Source organism: Notechis scutatus, chromosome 1 (assembly GCF_049901735.1).
Source record: "Notechis scutatus isolate UNSWTSFEM ecotype Mainland chromosome 1, rNotScu1.2, whole genome shotgun sequence".
In the NCBI taxonomy this organism is placed as follows: Eukaryota; Metazoa; Chordata; class Lepidosauria; order Squamata; family Elapidae; genus Notechis; species Notechis scutatus.
The window spans coordinates 279,813,287-279,837,785 of record NC_142009.1 but is presented as its reverse complement, the minus strand read 5'-3'; the positions used below and the strand labels follow the sequence as shown (position 1 = coordinate 279,837,785).

The 24,499-nt window shown below is 35.3% G+C and overlaps 1 protein-coding gene across 1 annotated transcript in view; it reads left to right on the top strand.

The window, feature by feature from the left end:
• Positions 1-24,499, top strand: part of RYR3 (ryanodine receptor 3) — a 312,006-nt gene that overhangs the window by 59,225 nt on the left and 228,282 nt on the right. Inside the window, exon 3 of the mRNA XM_087951743.1 lies at positions 15,548-15,655. Within this exon, the coding sequence (XP_087807869.1) occupies positions 15,548-15,655 (108 nt within the window). The remainder of the gene's footprint in view (positions 1-15,547; positions 15,656-24,499) is intronic.

Genomic DNA, 24,499 nt, shown 5'->3' with positions numbered 1-24,499 from the left:
AACAGATTTCTTTTCAGGTGGGTAGGAGGAGTAGAACTCCTTGGCATCAGAGAGTGTCAATAATAATAATATATGAAATACTAATGCTGTGATGGTCATTTCAAAAAATCCTTTCTTAGTGAGCACCTAGAAGCCAAGAGGAGCATACATGCCAAATTTCAGGTTTGTAGGCTTTACGGTTCTGGAGATTTTGTGATGATGCGTGAGTAGTATTTCACTTTTATATATATATATAGATTTCTTTACTGTTCCATATTAAAATAGAGATACCAATGACAAGAGTTATTTTTTCTAGGTTAGCTTCATGGCATAGGTAAAAAACACCAGCAGATTTCTAGTATCAAAGTGAATGATTTATATCAAATATCCTTTCATTTCTCAAATAAAGTTTAATCATAAATTAAGAATTAATGTGGTATTGTAAAAATGTTTTATTCTTTTGTATTTGCCTTTTTAGTCCACAGAATTGTTTCTGCCAAAAATAAACTCTTTTTAAAAATCACTGACTTAAAGCTTAGCTTCAGTAACAGCTGACTCAGTATATAAGAAATGCTGCAGTCTAATTGAAGTCATCTATGATGCAGCACAAGAAACAGAGACGGTGAGAAATGATTTAGAATGATACTAAAGGCCTGGTGTTAAATTAATCTTTTAATCGGTCATTTTCCAAGTGATATGAAACTTCTTGGTTGATCTTCTCCAATCTGATCTCCTTCAGATATATTAAATATCAATCTTTGTCTATTGCTGCCAAAATGGCCAAGTGCCATATCTGGAGGGCACTAGTAAGAAAGGCCATTTTTTTGCTTTTAAGAAAGTTATCTCTGAAAACTGTACTAATCTGACTTTGGCTTTCAGAAGTTTGGCAATGCAGAAAACGGCTTGCAGAGTCTGAGAACAATTCCTAGGGACAGAAGCTATCAATGTAAGAACAAAAGGTGGTTTGGACATATTACAAAGAATAACTGGGGAGCAAATTGCACAACCACTATGTAAGGAAAGAATGAATAGATCAAGAGGGTGGGGGGAGCCAGAACACTAGTGGTTAGATTGAATTAATGGCATTCTCAAAAAGAATAAGGTGAGTCAAACAAAAAGCAATATATGGAGTAGTGTACAGATGAGGTAGAAACAAGCATGGTTTGCAAGGACAGAGACTCAGAGATGCATAGTGAACAATATTAATATAAACCAAATTTAGCTATATATATTTTTCTTTTTTCAACCTCATGCCTTAATTTATTTGGCCTACCTTCCTTTTCTGTATTTGCATGATGTTGCTTAACCAACAAAAGGTCATTGTTAACCAGCAAAAGGCTTTGTCTATATACATATATTTCTTATTTTCAATTATAAATACTGAAGTAGAGGTTCCTTGGATCTCAGTTAGGAATTCAACTTTCCTCCAGCTATTGAACAAATTTAGGGAACTTAGGAATTAGAGTTTTCTCAAAGCCACTAATCAAGTTGTCAAAAAGCTTGTTTGCATTAGCAAGAAAACATATCCTGCCTTCATGTGAAACCTCTCTAGCTGCTCAGCTTATTTTCCCTGTAATGAAAATAAAACTAGTACTTAAAAGTTCATAACTGTGACTTTGTTATTAAAAATGGAAGACAGTTTTTTCATGCATAAAAGGTAAAGTTTTATATTTCATAGAAACCTGCAACCTATCAAAAATGGTCTGTGTCTATGCCTTAATGACAGTGTTTTTCTTGAATTCTATGAAATGAAATTCATCAGTTAATTTATGCTAATTTATTAAATTAAATGAAAACTTTGTAGCTGCCTAAAGTTATGGATGCATGACTTTAAATAGTGATGCATTTATTATTGTTTACGGACAGATAATATCTATGTTATTTTTACTTCTAAATTGCTTTGTTGTTGGCTCCATCTGTCCCATGATTCAAATTGCATGAAAAGTGTAATTTATATCTGAAAAGTTTCTTTTCTAAATATAATCTGCTTTTTATTACAACTATGTCCTTTTTCATATAAATGAAAATGAAACCATTTAATTTAAATTTATCAAGTTCACTCAAAAATACTGTATAAATAATCAAGGGAAATTCCTTCTAAGAGAGAACCATGTTTATCACTGAATTGTTTCTGTTTATTAATTTATAAATCTATTTAAATAAATTAAGTTAAAGTACTTGACGCAAAACAAGTTTGGATTATTTTGTTGCTGCTTTGCATCAGTGTTATGACGGCACTGTTTGTAATACGAAAAGATGGTTTGTGAGTGTGTCAAGTGAGGGTCTTTTAATGGGTCAGGTGTGAGGCATCAGGAGTCTTGTAATGGGTCTTGTGAAGAGGAGGTTACATCAGGTGAGGGTCATTGGGAGTGGAATGCTGATTGGCGGGTGTTTGCATGGGTTGGTTGAGGAGCAGTGTTGTCTCTGGTTAGCTGTGCAGTTGATTTGGATTCTAAGGGGTCAAGCTGGTTGTAGGTCAATGTGTCTATTGATGGAATTGTGGAGTGCCAGGCTTCAATGAACTCACAAGCATGGTAAGTGGTAGCGTGCTGATGATTTTTCTGTTTCTCCGATAAAACTGGTGCTGTTTGTTGTTGGTGTGGGTAGAGATTAAGTATTTAGGGTCGTGGTGTTTGACTGCTAGAATCTGGTTTTTAATTGATGTGACGTTTGTCCCACATAGAATTGGCTGCAATTGTTACAGTTGATTTTGTAGATTACATTGTTTATTTCAAATGATATTTGTTGCAGTGCAGTGCAATAAATAAGGGAATCTAGCCATATGATTCTATGCCTTACCTTCTAATATTTATTTTTACTAAATCAGTTAAAGGGCAATAAATATGATGCCCGTATATAATATTGTACAGCATTCTTGTACCAATAGTTGAAATGGAAATTGGTTTAAATATGCCTTTAAAGCCCTCATTTTTAAAATCACGTTACTTAATAGCATAACATTAAGTAAAATCATATTTCTTAATAGCATATATCTCTACCTAGATTCTTATTGGAATCTAAATGGAGATTGCTTCCGGCCAAATTGTGCCTTTGTGTGTGTCTGTGAATGTATGAGTGTGTATCTGCCTGTATGTTCATCATATAACTGGGATATCAATCCTCCTATCTGCACATGGTAATTTTATAATTAGATTTATAGTCTCTTGCTAATTTTAATGGCCACCACTGAGACTGATCTTAGCACTTTGAAGGCACGTTGACTTTTGTGGCATAGTTAGGGATATACTTAAATTATATTAAAATCAATGACATTAAGAGGATACGGCTGCCAATACAATTGTAATTACAATTCATTCTAATTATTCCACAGATAGCAGAATAATTAATCTGTCAAAATATATTTTACCAAAATGTTTGTTCACAACCTGAAGTAATTTCCCTGGTGATTTTGATAATAATCACTATGCATTGATGGTACCTAATATGTTCAACATTCCATTTTATGGACTGACAAAACTCTGTTTTTAGAGATCATTACAGTGGAAGGAGATGTAAAATATTTTATTGTGGTTCTGTCACATGCCACTATATATCTGATTTCCTGAAACAGTTCTAATATAAGTCTATGGAGATTCTAATTCAGCCAGATCATGGTTGTCCCAAAGGTGCTTTTTCAAGAGGCAACTGGACTTTCTGGTTTTTCCAGTTGCTTCTTGAAAAAGCATCTTTGGGACAGTTCTAATACAACTTTTTTAATCTGTATTATTCTGTTTCTTAAGAACTCTGAGGAGAAATGCAATTAGAATATGTTCTACCAATAAAGGAGAATATTTTAGCTCAGGTTGAAATACTCTTGAGCTTGCTTGTTTTCTTATAAATGTTTCATTACCCAAACATCAGTGCTAAAACCAATTAAAGCCCTTCAAAATATCCTAAGGAAACAAAAAAAACCTCACCAACCACAAAAGTAAAAATAGGAGTCATCTATAACATATAATGTAAGAACTGCAACAGTCACTATGTAGCACAAACAGGCAGAAGACTGGCAAAATGCATTCATTAAAACCAGTCAGAAGACATGATGAACATTCTTCAATTTTACAACATATAGACAGATTTAACCATAGTTTCAATAGGGGAAATGTGACAATCCTAGGCCAGGCCAAGTCCAAAAACACCAGCAAGTTTCTTGAAGCCTGGCACTCTGACAAATTAGCCATCAATACACATAGACATTAACAATATCTATAGACTATGCAAAAGAGGCAAACAACCAGCCCAAAAAAGAGAAAAGGATTCCAACAACTCTCCACATGTAATCAGTACTTTGTATAAGAAACTTCAAAGCCTTCAATCTTCTTTCTTATGTTTTCTGTAATTTTAAATGTTATTAACCTTGCAAATTATTTCTGAAGATTTGATTTTCATGACAATTGAAAGAAGCATTACTAATCAAATTTGGTGAAACAACAGGAGCTGAATGCAAATTAGAAAGCAAATCTAACACTGTTTTAATAGACAAAATGTGTAAATGTGACAAATTACCTAAAATATCCCTAAAATTAGTCATTGTGAAAAACTTTGTGAAACCCTTTAGAAATGTTTCTCAACCCTGGCAACTTTAAGATATCTGGATTTCAACTCCCAGAACTCTCCTGGTTGGCTGGGGAATTCTGAGAGTTGAAGTCCACATATCTTAAAATGGCCAAGGATGAGAAACACTGTTCTAAAAGGATGATCTTACATCTTCTGTTGGCAGATTGTTCTAATATTAAACTTTTTTTTGAAGAAGGAATATTCCTTTCATTTAAATATATGCTACTAAAATTGAAACAGAATCCCAATGCATGTCTCATCTTCAGTAAATGTGATTTTTTTTTGAGATTGGGTGAGGGCTGGAAAGTGGATAGAAACTTAGGGTGAATCCCACACACCATCCATTCTCTCTTCTTGTCTTTTGTGCCTGTTACCTCCATTCACATCTGATCTGTTCCAGAAAATATCTCAGATAACCAACAGTTTTTTTTTCAAGGTGGGGATGGCATGGAGAGAAAAAGATAGTGGGGTCTTATCAATGTAAGGCATCCAGAAAGTATCCATGATATCAATCACTCCGAGACATTTCTCTCCAATTGATTTATTTAGAAACAGATCTGGCATCCCAAGTGAAATTATTTTCGTGTGTTACACAGAATCCACCTTCTCTCCTCCCTTCTCTCCTCCCACTTCTACACTTCATAAATCACGAGAACCAATTAATTGCCACTGGAATTTCTTAATAGGACATACAGAATAACCTTGAACTTTTCAACTCCTCCAACTCTCTTAAAAAAAATGTGGCAGCTGAATTTTAAAGCTGACAATCTCAAAGAAAACAAAATTTATTTTTTCTTAATTAAAAATTAAGAATTTAAAGTTTATTTTCAATTTTAAATTGCATGCTTATTTATGTACTCATTGATAGTCTTGAACAACGTTTTAAAACAAATTAAAAGTAATGTTGTTCTTTGATGTGATCATAATTGAGCTCCAGTTTAATTACTCTCTAATCATCTCTCAAGTAATCCTAAAATCAAGTTTGCCTGATCAGATATTCTCTGTCACTACACTTTTCATCAGTCCTTAAGAAAACTTCATAATACAAAAGAAAATGCTTAACTTCTTCAAATATTGGGTGTTTCATTAAAAGTAATAGCAATATATTGATTAATTTATCAAAAATCTGGTAAAAATATCCTAAGCATATATGAGTAGGAAAATCCTTGCAGTTTTAATCATTTTATTCTGGTTTCTTTCCTATCTGAGAAACTGATGAAAATTCTGGATAGCATCAGTCAATGATTTCTTTTTTCCCCGTCAGACCAGCTGTTTGATTCTTTGCTTTTTTTGGTATTTCTAATTAAAATACAGGAAACCCTGGACTTAGAACTGCAGTGATTCACTTAATAACTGTGGCAAGATCGGTTAGAAAATGGGGAAGAAGTCACTTAACAACTATCTTGCTTAGCAATGAAATTTTTGAAATTAATTTTGGCATAAGTCGAGGACTGTTTATATTTCCTAGTATTCCCCCCCATCCTCAGTGGATGTCATTCTGCTTTAAAAGATTCAGTCTGTGTTTTAATTTTTATACATTTGATCTCTGAACACTTCTTTTAGTGTCCATCCACGGTAAGTTTTTGGAAGGGTGATTTGGTTCAGTAGAGATCTAAATCCCAGAGTTAGAAGAGATGACTGTCCCTGCTGAGAGATGGCTGTCCCTGCTGCTTTACAAAACTAAGAGATCTGCAGACTATTTTCCCTTAATCTCTCATTATTGTCAGTATTGGAAATGTTCCTTCTCTGCATGTTTTGAGAGTGTTGAGCCATTTGGGGTGGGATGATATCAGAAGTGGTATTCAGCAGGTTGTGACCAGTTCTGGAGAACCGGTAGTGGAAATTTTGAGTAGTTAGGAGAACCAGCAAATACCACCTCTGACTGGTCCCACCCCCATCTATTCCCTGCCTCCTGAGTCCCAGCTGATTGACTGGGTCTTCTTTGGTTGCCCTGCACAGGAGAACGGAGCTAGAAAGCAGGTTAGTAGGGTGGGGAGGGAATGGGATTTTGCAGTATCCTTCCCCTGCCACACCCACTAAGCCATGCCCACAGAACCGGTAGTAAAAAAATTTGAATCCCACCACTGGGTGATATGTAATCTGATGTTGTAATTGTTGCTGTTTTAATAACTAATTACTGTGTAGGCAGGATGGAGTAAGCCACACTGAATCTGTACGAATTGTGGTTGATTCCATGTCTGCTGTTTAGAATGTGAAGAAAATAGTGAAGCGAAAGCTTTTATTTTCATTGCAGTTGTGAAAATGTGCTATGGATTGAGCTATCAAATGTTATGGAGATTCATGGTTGTCCCAAAGGTACTTTTTCAAAAGAAGAAAGAAGCTTCTTTAGTTTTGCTTCTTGGATGAGAAACAAAATGTCTTCAAGGAAAAATAAAGTCCAGTTGTCTTTTGAAAAAGCATTTTTGGGACACTGATCTGTCAAGCACAAATGTTTGAAGCCCCTTTCTCATATCACTATACAAGGCTTCACAGTGCAAATTATGGGTCTAATTTGACATTATGGTGTAATTTGTTCTTTAATGTAAGCTTGCATGAACTGGATTCAGCCACTCTAGCTGTTGTCATGATTGATACTTAAGAGGTTGGTTTTTTTTTTTGAAGGACGGATGATGGAATGGGCATAGTCCCAAGTTCTGAAGACAAATTGGAAGCTGATGTTTGTTATCTCATCTTCTTTATAGCTTACTTGCAGAACAAGCTATCAATAGATACCTCAGTTCTGTTTGGGAATGCTGCCAAAAGTTGCAAGGGTATGGAGAATAAGCCCAAGTAAAAAGGGCACACAAACATAATGGAACCAGCAGCACCTTCTAAATAGAAGAAGGTAAGATAGGAAGGAAGAAAACAGAATATTTCTATGGGTGTTTGTATATCGGAGCAATTGTCAACAGTGACAGAAACAGGTAAAGCTTGAGAGCCATGAATGTAAAAAAATGAGAAACAAAATCAGTTAATTAAGAATGCCCACTTTAAAAAAATACAGCGACTGGAATAACACATGGTCTAAGCTATAATGAGGTTGGTTTAGTTGAGTGTTATAATGTGTGGATTCAGTTGAAATTTTGGGAAAAATGGATTTTGGAGATAACTTTATTAAAATCAATATATATTCACATACAGCACAATTTATAGTTAATAGTGTATTCACTGAACCCTGTAAGATACATAAGGGGAGAAGACAATGTTTTTTCTTTTTCCACTGCTGTTTATTTTGGCTCTGGAAGTTCTTTTTGCAAAGTTCCAAAATATATCTTTTAGAAGTCTTGTTACAATTTAACTCTAGTCTTATAAGTTCCAAGCAGCCTCCTCCAGCAAAATCTTAATATCAGTTCTTTTCCTCTCCCTTCCCACTTATAGCAAAAAAAAATTTTTTTTTCCCCAATGTTCAGAAATCTTTAATGTCCCCTTGGCTTTAATTTTCAAATTTAATTACCTGCTGATGCCAAAACGGGTTTTTCCGATTTCCATCTGCTATCACTGTAAGGAAGGAGAGTGAAAAAAAACAAACTTTCCCTTTTTACTTTCATTCGCTGCTTTTTCCGATCTTCTTTGAGAGCAATGTATCTTTAATGAAATTTAAATTCCAGGGTATTGAAATGTTACTTATTATCCCGGTCAGCCAAAAACTTTCACTTCTCAACTTCCTCCTGCACATTCTTGTCCAGATGAAAGCTTCTTTGTGGCGGCCATTGCTGACTGCCGCCCCACCGCTTTCTGAAAAGGGAGTTAAGCCAGCTGAGGAGGGGGGTTGCGATTCCCCTGGACCCCTGCCAGATCTCCCCTGTCTTCAGTTACCTCTATGGGGTAACTATTAGCCCCCAAATCCAGCTGGATCGGGGGCACTCCAGCAGCAAGCGCAGCAGGAATCGCGCACGATCGCGGATTCCTGCCACCGCTGAAGCCTTGCAAACTGGAAGACGTGTCTGGAAGTTCTTAATGGAGATATAAGATGAAAGAATAACTGTGATGAAGATGAAAAATAGATAAACTAAGAACACTTGCAGATGATTAATAATGGAAAAAGCTGAAGGAATTTGGTACACTATCTGGGTTTTAAATTAATAGGGAGAAGATTTAAATGTTAAAATTATGAGCATGGGAGTTCAAAAAAGACTGATTGGAAAAACTGGTTTTCAGATTGAGGAAAAAAAGTAAAATATTGGATAATACTATGTTTAACATGAATTGTATGTTATTTCAGCATAATTATATTATTATTCTGATATAACATACATTTCATTACAGAATGAAATTAAGAAGTGTTAAGATGGGAAAAGTTACACTTATTGTTGCAAGAATTTCTATGATAAAAATGAATGTATTACTTAGAATGATGCTTCTGTTTCGAACAATATCAGTTTTGAAAAATCATGTACCTTTTAAACAGTGGAAAAAAAGATTTCTCTAAATTAGTATAGTTGGATAAGAAACCAATGATTAAATATAAACTTCTGCAGGGTGCAAAAGATGGGTAGGCAACTTATATACAGACTTACAATTGTATGTTCTGCCTATTGTTTGGTTTGGATGAAAGAATGGATATTGTTAAGAAATAAAGATATGTTAGAATTGGAATATCATAACCTCAAGTTTGGCTGGAATGGGTTCTTAAAGCTAATGTGGATTTATTTATTACATGAAAGTGCCATATTGAGAATATGGAATAAATACAACATGGGCTATGCCAGAAGATATCTTTATTGGTCTCAACACAGGAAACATTTTACAGAAGAGAAACAGCAGATAGAGGTTGTCATATCAATAAGTCATACCAATTAAGTCATATCAAGACTTATTAATACAAGAAGATACAAGAGAATGAGAAAAAATAAGATAAATTCAAGAGCACAATTAACTGTAGAAGGACATAATTTCCAATAGTTAATAAGACACAGTTAAAAGAAAGTTATAATAAACAATAGAATTAAAAAATGGAACTTGAAATTGTGTACAAATAATGAATATGTAGTAACAAATAGGTATACATTTTTGTGAAGATTTGAATCAGAAGACCAGGTTAAAGATTACATGATGAAATGGGCTATTAACTTTAGCTATAACAGAGAGAGAGATATTTGGGAGAGAATGTGGGTAATTCAGTGGTGAGATTCAATTTTTTTTACTACCAGTTCTGTGGGCATGGCTTGGTGGGCGTGGCAGGGGAAGGATACTCCAGTCAGAGGTGGTATTTTCCGGTTCTCCGAATTACTCAAAATTTCTGCTTCTGGTTCTCTAGAACTGGGTCAGAACCTGCTGAATACCACCTCTGGGATAATTGCTATTAAATTTGTGTCTTGTGTCATAATTTAAAGAATATTTTTCAAAATGATGCATCATAGGTATCATAATATGAGAGAAATTATGAAACATGTATAAAGATATTTCAAATGTGAAAAGTATTTACAATGCATCATGGACTTGTAAGAAAACTTATTTGTCTTTAAACTTTCTCCATAAATCCAATCGCTGCTTTCTTAAGGTTTGGAGATTATCTTTTGGAACTTTTTACTTAGGTTAGTCTTCTAAGAATATATTATAATTATAATGAGCATATTAAGGTCAGAAGTTGGAAGATAAAAATTTTGTATGTAATTGTGTTATTACTGTGAGCACTGTGTGAAAAATATGTTAACCCAATAATTGCACTATCCACAAAAATGCTGGCTGTTAAAGAAAAAACTGCAAATAAAACATATACAAAAAAAACCCCCAACCCTAAAACATTTTTGGTTACAAATTCACACAATGATGTAAAGGATCATAAAGGTTAATATTGCAAAGAAACCAGAATTTTTTTGGGGGGGACTTATGTTCAATGAATTAGAAAAAAACAAAAACTCAGTAGGTTGATTTCTCATTGATGGAAGAATAATGAAATTCCCACAGTAAAGAAATGGATTGTGAAAATGTCAAAATCTGCAGAGATAGCAAAACAACGTAGAAGCTGGCAGTAAAATCTCAAGTTGTGCTTTCAAGTTTTCTCGCTTAACAACCATGTTAACCATGTTGGTTAGTGACAGAATTGCTAGTCCCATTTGTGATCATTAAGTGAAGACTAGTGGCTCCCACACATAGAATTACAGCCTTGAATTGATTTGGCCAAAGTACTTGTTTTAAGTTTCTGTTTCACTTTTATCTGAAAAATGAAACTGAAACATTATGATTATTTAACCTGTTTATAGTCACTTATATTATTTACAATAGTGTATTTAGTAGTGACAGATATTCCTAGGAAGGCCTAAAAATTAGATACGTGTTAGATGCTAATTGAAGTAGAAAATGATATTAACAGTAGACCATATAACAAGGTCAAAATACCTGTTGTTTTCTGGGTTTCCAGCTAAATTTTTTGTCCCCAAAAAATCACAATTAAATTAAAACAAAGAACATGATGCTATAAATAAAGCTGGAAAATGAAAGGTCAAAGCCTAACATAGAGATTTAAGAATAATTATTCCACAAATTGGTAATAAACTTAACAGACCCAAATCAGTTGGAAAGTATTTTGTAATTAATAGTATCCACTCCTATCTCATTACCCGGGCTTATTAAAGTACTTTAATTAATCTGATTATCACTTGATTCATACATTGTACAGAACAGCTTTAAAAATGAAAAATAGATAAATACCATAATTTTAATGTCTGTTAAAAAAAACCATCATTCACAAGAAAACTTTTTCATATTATTCCCCAGAGTAATTGTGCTTTATATCTGATAAAGGATGGCAGATTTGCATTGAATGGATAACTGTATCCCAGATGGCTAGATTAACCTTTCTGTAACTTCCAGTATTATTTTACTATCAAATTATTTTATGTGGAGAACTGATTTTCCTGATTGCTTATTTCTTTATTATTTCTACTTTCAAATATTGATGTGTTTCCTAAAATATTAACTTTAAGGTGCCTTTTGCAATCTTCTTGATAAGTTTAATGCTAAACCTTAACTTTTATGGGCTTTGTTGCTAACAAACATAACAAAAATTAACAAAACTTAAAAATTAATTCATTTTTTATTGTTTTGGGAATATTCATCTTTTAGGATTTCTATATTTTAATGCTGTAAGCTTCCCTGAGTTGTTTTGATATGATGGGTGGCAAATAAATTTAATAAACAAATAAATAAACAGATTACATCTTTCACATTCTGCATTTTAACTAGCATTCCTGGTTTCCTTTATGGCTTTTTTCTACTTCATGAACAAATCAGGAGAATATTAGTGCTATTTTATTTTGCATTGATTAGAACCTAGTTTGAATATTGTGTTCACTTCTAGACACTGCATTTCAAGAACAAACAGAACATGTTTAGGGAAGATAATGAGGAATATCAGTGAACTGAAATCTTAGTTTTAAACAAGACTAAAGGTAATATGTAGCCAAATTTTCCTAGTACAGGACTGGTAGTACATAGTACAGGACTGGTAGGATTTAAGTTAGAGAATTGAACTTCAGCAGAATATTAGAATACAATGACACTAAAAGCAATTTGATAGTGGAGCCAATTATGCAGAATAGTGCTAGGTTTTTCTCTGGATGTGCTCAAGTGGAAACTGTCCAGCTGGATTAAAGTGATGTATAATCTTCATGAATGAATAAATTAATGTTTTTAACAACAATCAATGCATGATACATTCTGTTCTTTAATTCAAGATCACATTATGATATCTAAACCTTTTTTCTCTTCCCTATGTCATAATAACAAATGTAAGAATATTAAGTCAAAATGGGAGAATCCTAGAACAACCTCAAGTCCTAAATGTCAGTGCCACCTGAATATTAATCTAACAATGTGAAATAGTTTGAAATAATTGCCTCCATAAACAAGTAAAGAAAGTAAAGAAAAATTCCTTGGAATAAGTGTTTAGAAGAATTCAGACAACAAAGGACCCCATCTTAGAGCATGTAGGAACTGTATTTATTTTGTACTATACATACATACATATAATATGTGTGTTTTCTTAAGTTTTCGCGGGTACTTACATGAATGGTATTCAGCTTTGTTCGGGTATTTTCCCACGTCATTATAGTTGTGCTTTTAAAGCACAACTATAATGACGTGGGAAAATACCCGAACAAAGCTGAATACCATTTATATATATATAAATTTGGCAAACAACACTGATAGTTGTCAATAATACATAATTTTTCAGCATATATTATCAGTTTTATGTTCCACTGCAGCCATTTTGAAGTCCAAAATGTCCTTCAATTGTTTAATAAAACAGATCAGTGACTCCAAAATTGAATTAGTAAGATAGTCGAGTTCTTGATGAGTTTCATAAAGCATCTGGATGTGTGAAGAAATAATTCCATTTATAGTAACCCTGGGAGATAGATTAAAATACACATTTTAATCCAATTAAAGAAAAGCAGACTCATATCTTATGCAAGACATGCTCTAGAAATTCAGCCTGCACCGTATCAATGTATCTTCATCCCCAGTGAGATAAACACTATTAAATCTAATTTATCTGATAGAGTAGTTAAAATCCAGTTAACAGTCTAATAGCTTACATGTGACACATTTTTATAAATTGAAATTGCATAAGATGAATTGTCAAAGATATCATAGTTTCAGGTCTTTATGCCAGAGTTGCAGTCTATATTTTAGCATCTGTATTTAACAAAGAAATTGGGTGATAATTTGCAGGGAAATCTTTCCAAAAAATCACAATTATAAAATGTTCATTAAAAGTAGGAGAAATTTTATTCAAAAAAGACACCATTATATATTTCCAAGAGTCAGGGAGTGAAAAAAATAGATATCTTATCTAAATCTATGGGAAAAACTTCAGTGTGAGATACCCTACTCTGGAGGTTCTTCAGGATTCATAACTTCTGCTTGAAAAAGAGGTGGCAGTCATGCTTAGAAGGTCCTTTGCACTCCATTGCATTGGGTACAAGCTGTAGCCATTCCTACATCAAGAAGCCCCATGCATACATACATATAATACAGGGGTGGGCAAACTTTTTGGCTCGGGGGCCTCATTGACTTTTAAAAAATTTGACAGACGGGCCGGGTCAGCAAAAGATACGATACATATAAAAACTGCAAAATCTCCACAAAATCAAGTCACTGCGCCTAATGCACCACCTGGTGTCGAAATGCCTGTCATTACAAGTCAAAATCAAATGAATGCAATCATTCAATCATTCACATCAAACCTAATTCTGTACCAATCTTCGCGGACGGATTAAAAAGACCAACGGGCGGATGTGGCCCGCGGGCCGTAGTTTGCCCACCCCTGATATAATAGAAGCCCCATGCATACATACATACATACATATAATATGCGTGTTTTCATGCCCTAGACATCTCCATATGGATTACTGTAATGAGCTCTACATGGGGTTGCATTTGAAGAACATCCATCCACAAGAACATCCATTCAACAGTACATGGGAGGTTAGCCTAACCCTAACTCTAACCCTAACGGGCCGCGGTGGCTCATGTGGTAAGACACTAGGCCTGCGCAGCAGTGGTGGGATTCAATTTTTTTTTACTACTGGTTCTGTGGGCATGGCTTGGTGGGCATGGTGCACCACTGAGGTCAGCAGCTCGATTCCCGTGAGCAAATAAATTGCGTAAGGACAAGAAAGGAGCCTCCCTCGATTGCCTACCAGCATTCAGGCATCCTGCAGGTAAAGAAAACACTGCCCAAAAAAATTCCTTTCACAGAGGCAGCCAGCCACCTCAGTGATCTCTGGCTAAAACATGCCATATGTTAAAAATATTTTTTTAAAAAATATTTTTTTAAAAAAAAAAACAGTACAAAATATAGCACATGCAGTTATGTCTGTAATTAGATCAGAACCAGTTACACCTCTGCTCCATGAGATGCATTGTCTCCCAGTTTGCTTCCAGATTCATTTCAAAATGTGGTGATGAAAAAAATCCTACATGGCATAGGGCTTAGATATTTGAGGGACCATTCTCCTCAATCACATCTACTTTTATTACTGATCTTTTACATAATCTAATTTCATTTGAAATGCTTCTTATTGCTATTGTTACATTGTTTGGGATGAAACTTAACCTAAGCCTATAAAAGTATAATGGATTGGCAGAAAGAGCATGAAGGAAGATCATCTGTATTCCTTCTCATGTAAATTTCCCCCATACAATCCATCTTAACTATGATGTAGAAGGCTGATATAGGACATTCCTATAAAAACTGTGATAATAAATATTATAATTAATATCATAATTACAACTTGCCAACAAGAAATCCCAGCAAAATATTAATAATAAGGCTACTCATACTGACACTTGAGATTAAAATTTTAGTAAATTCTTAAAGGATCTTTTCAGATAAATTCCCAAAACAACTTAAATCATTTTTTCTTTTAAAGACCCTGTAATCCCTTGCACTGGGGTGGAGTCGGGGTAACTTAAATCATATACCTTGGCAATTCTAAATGGTATTTGAACATAGAAATGGAGGAAATGCATCTCTTTTATTAGGTTTCATAGTTATAACTAGTTGTTTTTTTCCAAATTACTGTTTTTATTACTGGTCTTTTGCATAATCTAATTACATTTGAAATGCTTCTTATTGCTATTTTTACATTGTTTGGGATGGGACTTAACCTGAAAATAAAAAGTATAATGGATTTTTTTTTTTTTTTGCTTTTGCAATTGATCTATATACCCATTGTCTACCTGTATTTTATATACAATAGTTTTGCAAGGCCTTTGTTCAAAGCACAGCACACAGTGCAGTTAGGATGGATTGGGAATAAAAACATACATTGCCCAGCTCATATGAAGTGTGTCATATTGAGAAAGGCAGCTTGGATCTATAAGATTGGTTTATTATTTATTTTATGGTGCACAAAATGAATGTCCATCACAGATGTATAATGGATTAATCTATCTACTGATTTAACTGATTTAACAGCCTTACACTGAAGTTGTCAGCAAGTAAACCTTCTGTAGCTAAAACAAAAGAAGCTATGATCTTTGTTGCTATTTTTTTCCCCAGTACGTCCCTCCTGATCTTTGCATCTGTAATTTTGTCCTGGAGCAGTCTTTATCTGTCAGAGCCCTCCAGGAAATGCTTGCCCACACAAGAGACGCTTCCAGGGAAGGGGTAAGTACAATTATTTTCCTTTGGCATTGTGAGATTTCAGTCTTACAAAAGCAAATGTTTTACTTTTCTCTGTGGATTCAGAAGCCTTTCAAAATAAAGACTATTAATAACAAGTTTTATAATATTTTTGATTTTTTTATTTTGTTTGGAAATCTTCCAATCTCTCCACTTTTCTAAATTTCAACCTGTCTTAAATTTCAGTACAAATGCATTTAATTTACTAAGCAGCTACAAAATATACAGCACAATAAAAACTATACTCATTTCTTCAGTCATTACCAGAATGCAAATGGCTATTGCAAGGTAAAGCATATTCTTGAAGATATAGCTATCCTTTGACAATCCAAGATGTTTAGATGTCTAGTTGCTTTGAATGTAGGTCATTTGCAGAATAGCATTACTTTTCCGTCGAATAAGTTGGTGAATTTATTTTTTAATACTTTGTACTTAAATAAGAACAGGTTTTGAATTATGTTTTGTATCATTCCCCACTCTGCTTTAAAATATAATTGCATAAACGGCAACTAAGCATTTGAAGAAATGACTCAAGCCAATACATTTATATATTTGTATCCCACCTTTATTATTTTTACAAATAACTCAAGGCAACAAACATATCCAACATACTGTCCTCTTCCTATTTTCCCCACAACAACAACAACAACAACAACAACAACAACCCTGTGACATGGGCTGGGCTGAGAGAGAGTGACTGGCCCAAAGTCACCCAGTTGGCTTACATGGCTAAGGTGGGACTTGAACTCATGATCTCCTGCTCTTTAATTTGGTGCCTTAACCACTAGACCAAACATGTTGTCTAAAATACATGAACTTAATGGAAGCCAAAGGCTTTATACTGTATATGCAAGTAATGATATGGGTGCCAAACATTGCAATAGGAATTTCATGTAATTGCTTAAATGATTGGTACCTTTCAATGACTGTGACTTTCAGATAGAAAAATTCCCTGATCTTGATCAGATTATCCATGCAGGAACTCCTTGAACATGAAATTAGCCAGTGTAAAAGCAGAATAAGATTTGTGAAAAGAGACTATTAATTCTGATCTTTGGGAAATCACCTGTATATGGATTCCACCCAGGGTGAATGGTTTGAAAGAAAAGCCAGTTTTTAATCTCTTCCTGAGAAATTCAGCAACAATTAAAAACATCTCAACAGAAACAGAACTATGACTAAGCTGCTCTGGTTACTTTTAGACTAATTATACAATCAAAATAAAGAAAAACCAATGCATTTCCCACTGAGATTGTCAACCCTTGGATCACGGTAACATTGTTTAGTCTTGCTGAGACTTCAGATTTACCCACTTTGATAATTAAGTGGTGAATCCCTCGTTTTCCCTGTAAAAGGGATGATGTGGAAAAAGAAATTATGTTTGATCACTAGTCGATCATATTCCCAGTCTGACTTTAGGACCTTTCATAGCCTTTGACTTCCAACCCATAATATGAAGCCTAGAATAGGTTAAAGTCTCTTCTAGGTCTTGTTTGTCCTGCTGCTGTTCTATATACTTTTCAAACATTTTTCATGCTGCCCAACTTTTGCTAGCCACCCTACTCTTTCTCTTTCTTCTGGTTTCCTTTCTCTAACTTAATTTCTACTCCAAGTCTCCTGGATCTCATTTCAATCTGCCTCCCATGCTTACTGTCTAATTCTGTTTTCCTGAAACAAACCCCCTCCCTCTAAAACAAGCACCCCTCCCCCAAAACTTTTTCATCTTGTTAAAATAAAGTCAGATAGCTGGGACAGCTGTTGCAGTTGATACATTGTTCCATACTTAACTTTATATGATCTGGTATATGTTTGTTTTTTTAAAAAAATCAATTTGTTACCTGAGAAAAATATTGTGTATTTGCACAGCAAACAAATCTTGATCAAAACTGGAATCTGAGAGTCATAATACATTGAAACTTAAATAAGACTCCTCATTTCTGTCTAAATTGCCAAACTCTCTAACCTCTGTGGTTGAAACCTATGGGATCTTTGGTGCTGCCTGACCTCTGATGTTTTCTTGAAGACGATTCATTACCATCTTCTAGCTCAGGAAATACCAAGACCCCACAGTTCAACACTGAGCTAGAAATCTTCTCTTTTATAAGAGCTAGTCTATTTTATCAAGGACACTTTTCTTCTTTTCTTTTTCCCCTCTGCAAAATTAGTTTAGTATTTTCATATTTGTATTTGCATACTTAATTGTGAAACAAATGGGCTATAAAGAGAGCCTAAGGAATTTAGTTATTGCAGAAACATGGAAAGAAGGTATAATTATGCACATGATCTTTCCTGTGATGACATATCACAAAAGTTTTGTTGTTATAAGACATCTAAAACAGTGGTCCCTAACCTTTCTGGCTTGGTGGCCTGGCTGGGGGGGAAAGGGGGACTCGGCTGTGTGAGGGGCGGACCAGCACACATGTATGTGCGCAGCTCCACTCGGGTTAGTGGTGGAGCAGCATATGTGCACGAGCCCATCACTTGCGCAGTCTGGTTCCAAATAGGCCATGATCCGATAGTGGGCCACAGCCCAGGATTTGGGAATCCCTGATCTAAAAGACACCTGTCCAAATCAGTGTTAGAGAAAAGGCAAGTTGTGATGGACAAACCATGCATTGGAACATGAGAGTTCTGAAAAGCAAAAAAATAGACCACACAAACATAAATGCTGGCAGAATTATTCTTTATGAATAAATGATAAATTATTGCATGCTTACTATGGTACATGATTACCAAAAAGCAACAAAAAAGAATCTTTGATGGGAATGTCCATGCTTTCCTGGGCTTATATTTTTTTTAATGCTCTTTATCCCTATCCCTAACCCTTTTTCTTTAAACAGAATCTTCAGTAGAGCCAACTTCTAATTTCCCGTTCTGAAAATTAATTTCAGGTTGAAAATACAGAATATACAGTACATCTACCGTATATGCCGGCATATAAGACGACCCGGCGTATAAGCATTTCCACTCAAAATATAGTTTGTTATATACTCGCCCCCTCTTCCGCACGCCTTCTACTTTTGCACTTTTTTTTTTTTGAGGCACTTTTGTCTACCGTGGAAACGAATCCCGTGAAGCTGAAAGGAGCAGCCAGCCTTCTCCCAGCTCCCAAGGAAACGAGGCTCGCACCGCCCGGGCTCCGCTGAGGTATCCGGCTGGGGCTGTCAGGAGTTGTTACCGCTGGCGCGGCTCCAGTCCGCGTTGCCTCGGGAAGGAAAGGCAAAAGGAAGAGCCGCGGCTTTTGCCTTTCCCTTCCCGAGGCAACGCGGGACTGGAGCCGCGGAGCCGCGCCAGCGGTAACAACTCCTGACAGCCCCAGCCGGATACCTCAGCGGAGCTCGGGCGGTGCGAGCCTGCTTTCCTTGGGAGCTGGGAGAAGGCTGGCTGCTCCTTTCGGCTTCACGGGATTCGTTTCCACGGTGCGCAAAAGTGCCTCAGCCGCGGGCAGCCGCAGTGCTTCCCAATTACTATTTGCTGGCGATAAGACGACCCGGCATATAAGACGACCCCCAATTGGAGGCATCTTTTTCAGGGCAAAAAAGTCGTCTTATACACCGGCAAATACGGTATAACATTGCTTACATGTATCCCATCATCTTGTGAAATGAATCATGTTTAAATAAATACAACTTTCCCTTCTCACTCTTCAGTAGAAGATGTAATGGGGGGAGGGTTGCAGTTGTGGGTCAGTGACTTTGTATTTCTGAATGGGGCTTTGCTGTTTTTATCTAGTAAATTCTGTTTCTGAAGCAGCAGCTGCATACTTGCTTATTTGGTAAAAGGAGGTCAAATGCAGAAGTTTGTAGGTCAACACTAGGAGTTGAGAAATTTTCAGAATGTTTCTGCTTACCATAAAATTTCTTATTTATGGTAAGCAGAAACATTCTGAAAATTTATAATACACGGGGACTTACTTGTTTTTAACAACCTGCCTTGTTGTTCTGTCACTGGGATTTTGTGAAACAGGAATAAACACTGAATGGACACATGCACACAAACACGTGGTTAAAAGAGGAAATGCTAGTAATTGGCTTTCTCATTTGTGGGTGGCCCCCAGGAATTTAGAAGTGGATGAATGAATGCAATTATGAACCTTTAAAGGGTAAAAAACAAAAACTGAATGACTGGAAATACTCTGTGCTTAGTTACTGATCAGAAGGAGCAAGCAATGATTATCTGATAGCTCTTTTCAAGATCAAGCTTCCAAGAGAGAATCTAATTTCTAGCCGCTAGTGAGATTATTTTTCTAACTCTTGTAGAAACAGAGAGAGATTCTCCTAGTGTTGACCTACAAACTTTTAGTTTTCAGATATCTTTTCATGAGTGAAAAGATAACACATTGCACTATTTTTTTTACCTTCAGTAAGTAGAATAATGGAAGTGTGATCTGAACAGTTCAGCAAAAAACCAGGACCAGATATTTTGTTACCTGTAGTGCTTGTATCCATCTTCTTCTCACAGCTTAATGTTAAAAGTGATGTTGCTGTTAGAACTTATGTTGCAACCAGTGCATTGAAATTGTTTTTATATGTGTTATGTTATAATATATTGATTATTTTTAAATAGTCTACAATGTGTAAAAACAAGGAATAAATACTCTGAAAATCAATAAAGTGGTTTTTATGTTGAGAAGATTGGGAAAATCCACCTCCAATAGGAACTGCCAATTCCTGAATTGGGATGATAAACCATGCAGGGAAAACTGGCAACTAATTATCTTTTTGGCGGGTGTAAGTGAAAGGCTGTTGTGTGTAGCAAGCCATGTAGTTGTTGCTTTGCCCAAAGAGATTTGAATTTGATCCAATGCTTGAAGGTGGAATAAACACTCATATGAATATCTCTCTTACTACAGTAAATATTAAGTCCTCATTAGCAAGCTGGCCTTGTAACATCAATTGTCAAATAAAAGATTAACCCAAAAATATTTGATTAATGCACTGTTAGTAGGGGAGGGGAAACACTTAAGAACTCTAGGTGTACTGCAATGAAACAAGAAGCATGCCAGATAAATTAATTATCCCAGTGGATTTTCTTGGTAAAAGCACAACCAGCTAACTTATATGCTGACCATTTTCTTTGGTCTCCCAAATGTGATTATATAAAGTTACTGCAGTACTTTGGCAAGAATTTCTCTGTAACTCAATTTTACGTTTAGCTTGCTGCATGCTAGTTTATTTCACACAACGAGAATTCACATTTCATATCTTAGACAAAATCTCATTTTACACCTTTACTTACTCTTTACACAGATCATTTTCATGATTTATCTATTTTGCTAAAGCAATGGGTTCTGCTGGAGTGTTATTTTATAGATGGTGTCCACCATCAAAGTTTTATTCAGTTCAAAATTAACAAAATGTTCAGTTCAACTGACTTACTTTGAGAAAACCAAGTATAAGTTTGTATTTCACTGTTGCTTATGGTGATACAGTACTTTCCTAAATAGTTTTAAAATGTATTTATTGGTATTGATTTTAAAAAATGCCCAACTGGGCACTTTACATAATTAAAAAGACAGAACAAGAAAAGAGAGATTATATGCACCCAGAAGGATCAAATAATAATAAAACAAAATCACATCACAACTAATCTTACAGAGGCTCACCTACTATCCCATCCCAAGGCTTGGGAAAGAGCCAGACTGTCAATTTTTAATTTCTTAAATTTATATGCTGCAATTTACATGCTGCCCATCTCACTATCGAACCAACTCTTTGAATTTTCCATGCCTTCTTATGAAATGTCATCATCAAGGGGGGAATGGATGAGGGGGGAAGGAGGGGGGAATTATTCCAGAGGGCAGGACCTACAGCAACAGAGAAGGAATCTCCATTATTTAACAGAGGGGACTTGAAGCACATCCACTTTGCTGAATCTTACCAATATAACAATATATGTGTTAGACTAAATTTTCATTTACCATTTTGTATTCACTTTTGCTAGCCTAGAGATGTCTTTGAATGGGTATGTCAATCATTTGTTTTCATGCCATCTTCAGCCACTGCACGGAATTCATTCCATTTATTCTTGTCCTAAATACCTCCACTGTGTCAGTGTTCTTAATGCTGATTGTTTCTCATGTTTTTTTTCTTATTATATTCTTTCTTATTATAAAACTTTTATAGCTAATGACTAACCATTAGAATGCTGGTCTTTGCTGAAGTTTTGTTTTTAAGTTAACTGTTATTAAAGCTACACTTATTAAACCCACTGACCTTTTTAAGTTAATCCTCTACTCCTAAGCATGTTATAAAAAAGTAAAGCTTACTTATTTCCATAGGATTTATTCCTCTTTAAATATACATAAAAGGGGTAGCTAAAATTTCAAAAGAATGGCTTGAAAATCTGTCCATTAATTTTCTAGAAAAATGCATTTTCCCCCCTATGGTGGTACAAGTGAACTTGCAGTTAAATATTACAGTATGTTCTGTCATACAATTAGGAATGCTTTTGTTTAGAATTTCTACCAACTAGCCACGCCTTTCTCTAAAGAGCTCAAACAGGGCTTTCTGCTCCAACTTCCTGTTTTCCGTTTTTATTTTTCTACTGATACAGCATTTCAAAGCTATCGAGCATAAACTTTTTCTTTTCCTTATGTTACCATTATAGGGATTATCATGCTCATCACTACCACAATCTTGTCAATCATGCAATTCTTCCAAGTTTGGCAATACTCCCCCCCGCATACCAATTAGTTCTATCCATTATTAGAGGAAGTGACATTCATTCTCATTAACTGAATTCTCTTATCTGCATACTTCTGTTTTCCTCTTTTGCATCTTAAATCTATCTCGAGATGAAGGTAAATGGTTCCAGTACTATCAGTACTAGGTATCCTGTTGTGCTCCTCTTCAAAAGAAAAACAGAGAATCATACAGTTGAAGGGGACTTTGAAGGTCTTCTAGCCCATTCCTTTGTAAAAATCCTCATACAATCCTAGAAAAATGGCTTTCCTCCAGTGGTGAAGCTTTCATGACTCCATAAAGCAAGCTATTCTACTAGCTTATAATGTTTATGGGAACCTATATTCTTTTGTAACAAAGAACTGAAGATTCTGATAAGAACAAAAGACTGAAAGACTATGATAGCAAAATGTGAACTTTTTAAATGGTTAATTTTGAATAACAAGTTTTCCCTAGGAACTGGTCTTTCTTTGTCTAGGACCTCGTTTTTCCGTCATTAAATTGGAATTTGTAAATTGAGAGTTAAATGTGTGTTTTTCTATATGACATGCTTCTGAATTTGTTCTGCCTAAGGAAAGATGGACCGCTGGAAGGAACAAAGTAAAAGGATAATTAGGTGCATGGATTACAGAGAAAATGGGCAAAAGCCATTCCCTGAACCAAGCAATTTTGCTAAAGAATTGCTACATTTTGTAAGATTATTTTTCATACAGGATTTTGTGTACAGGTTCTTTATCTGTTGCCCCTAACCACAATATGTCTACTTCTTTTCTGCCATGTTTTCATGATGAAGCCCCATCAAATCTCCAGTCCATAGCTGAAGCAGTTTATAGTCACTCTTAGATGTTCTAGTTAAAATGTGGGGTCTTCTCTCATCCTTTTTGCACATTGCTCGGCATGCTTCACTGACCAAGTGCTTCTGTATATATTGTCTGGAAATGGTATTTGCCTATCTTCTAGTTCTGTGGTCCTTACCCTTCTGTTTTGTCTTTAATCACTCCCTGCCATAATCATTTTGGTTTGGCCTGTAGGAGAAATTGCACACCTGCCTTTTACAGATGTACCTGCCTGCATAATTCTTGACCTTCTATAGAGCTCACTAATCCTCTTGTGCTATTCTTATAGATGTGAATTTAGCCATTTTGAGAGATTGTTCCTAAGCACAGGTTTAGTGTTCTTTCCTTAAGAAAAAAAAAAGCCTTATTCTTGAGCAGAAAGTTGATTTAAAGCAAGAATCAGAGCTAGTTTCTTCAAGAAAAGGCTATCAATAGAAAAGGGATTCACATCCCTCTGTAATTTTCTATAATTTTCTTTCACAGATGTGTCCAATTCACCATTTTACTTAATGGTCATTTGTGCCTTCATTGTGAGTTACTATCATTAGCAACTCAGACATACTGACACATCAGTTGGTTAACTACCTCTGGCAACAATGGTATCCATACATTTGCAGAAGTCATTAGGGCTGGTTGACTCAATTTGCAGAGAAAAATAGTCTTCAAGAATGAATCATTAAAATTGAAACTGTTTCATTCCACCCAAAAATATTTGGGACCAGCAATCTGATCACTATATAAAATAATCCATTGTTGTGTAAAGCATTAAATAGTTTAGCACCTCGGAGGGATGTTAGAATTAACATTTTTAATGACTTATGATAAAAATGTTGAAAAAAACCCTTTTATATAGAAATAGTTTTTGCATCTACTGTGAGTCAGAACTTGTAATGGAATGTGTGGATGACCATTGAGAACAAGGGGAAGAGATGCTGCCTAGGAAACCATCAGACAAGAGAGCCAGGACCCCCCAGTGGCTTAACAATCAGAGAAAGAATCTTAGGAAGGAAACACCCTAATGCAGGGCTGTCAAATTTGCGGCCTTCAGGCCGGATGCATCACACACTGGTCACTCCCATGCCCAGTTTAGTGAAGAGGGAAAAAGTCACGATACGTCACATGCTGCCGCCATGATGATATGAGTTTGACACCCCTTCCCTAATAGATTCACACAGTTAAAAGTGGTGGTGGGGAGTCTGTACGTTCAGACTTGCAAGATTCTGTTAATGTAGCTTTACAATAAAGAATTTACTCATCTTGTTGTGTTTCCTATCTGATTTACTGCAAGAGGTAATAGAGCTCAGTGCTGT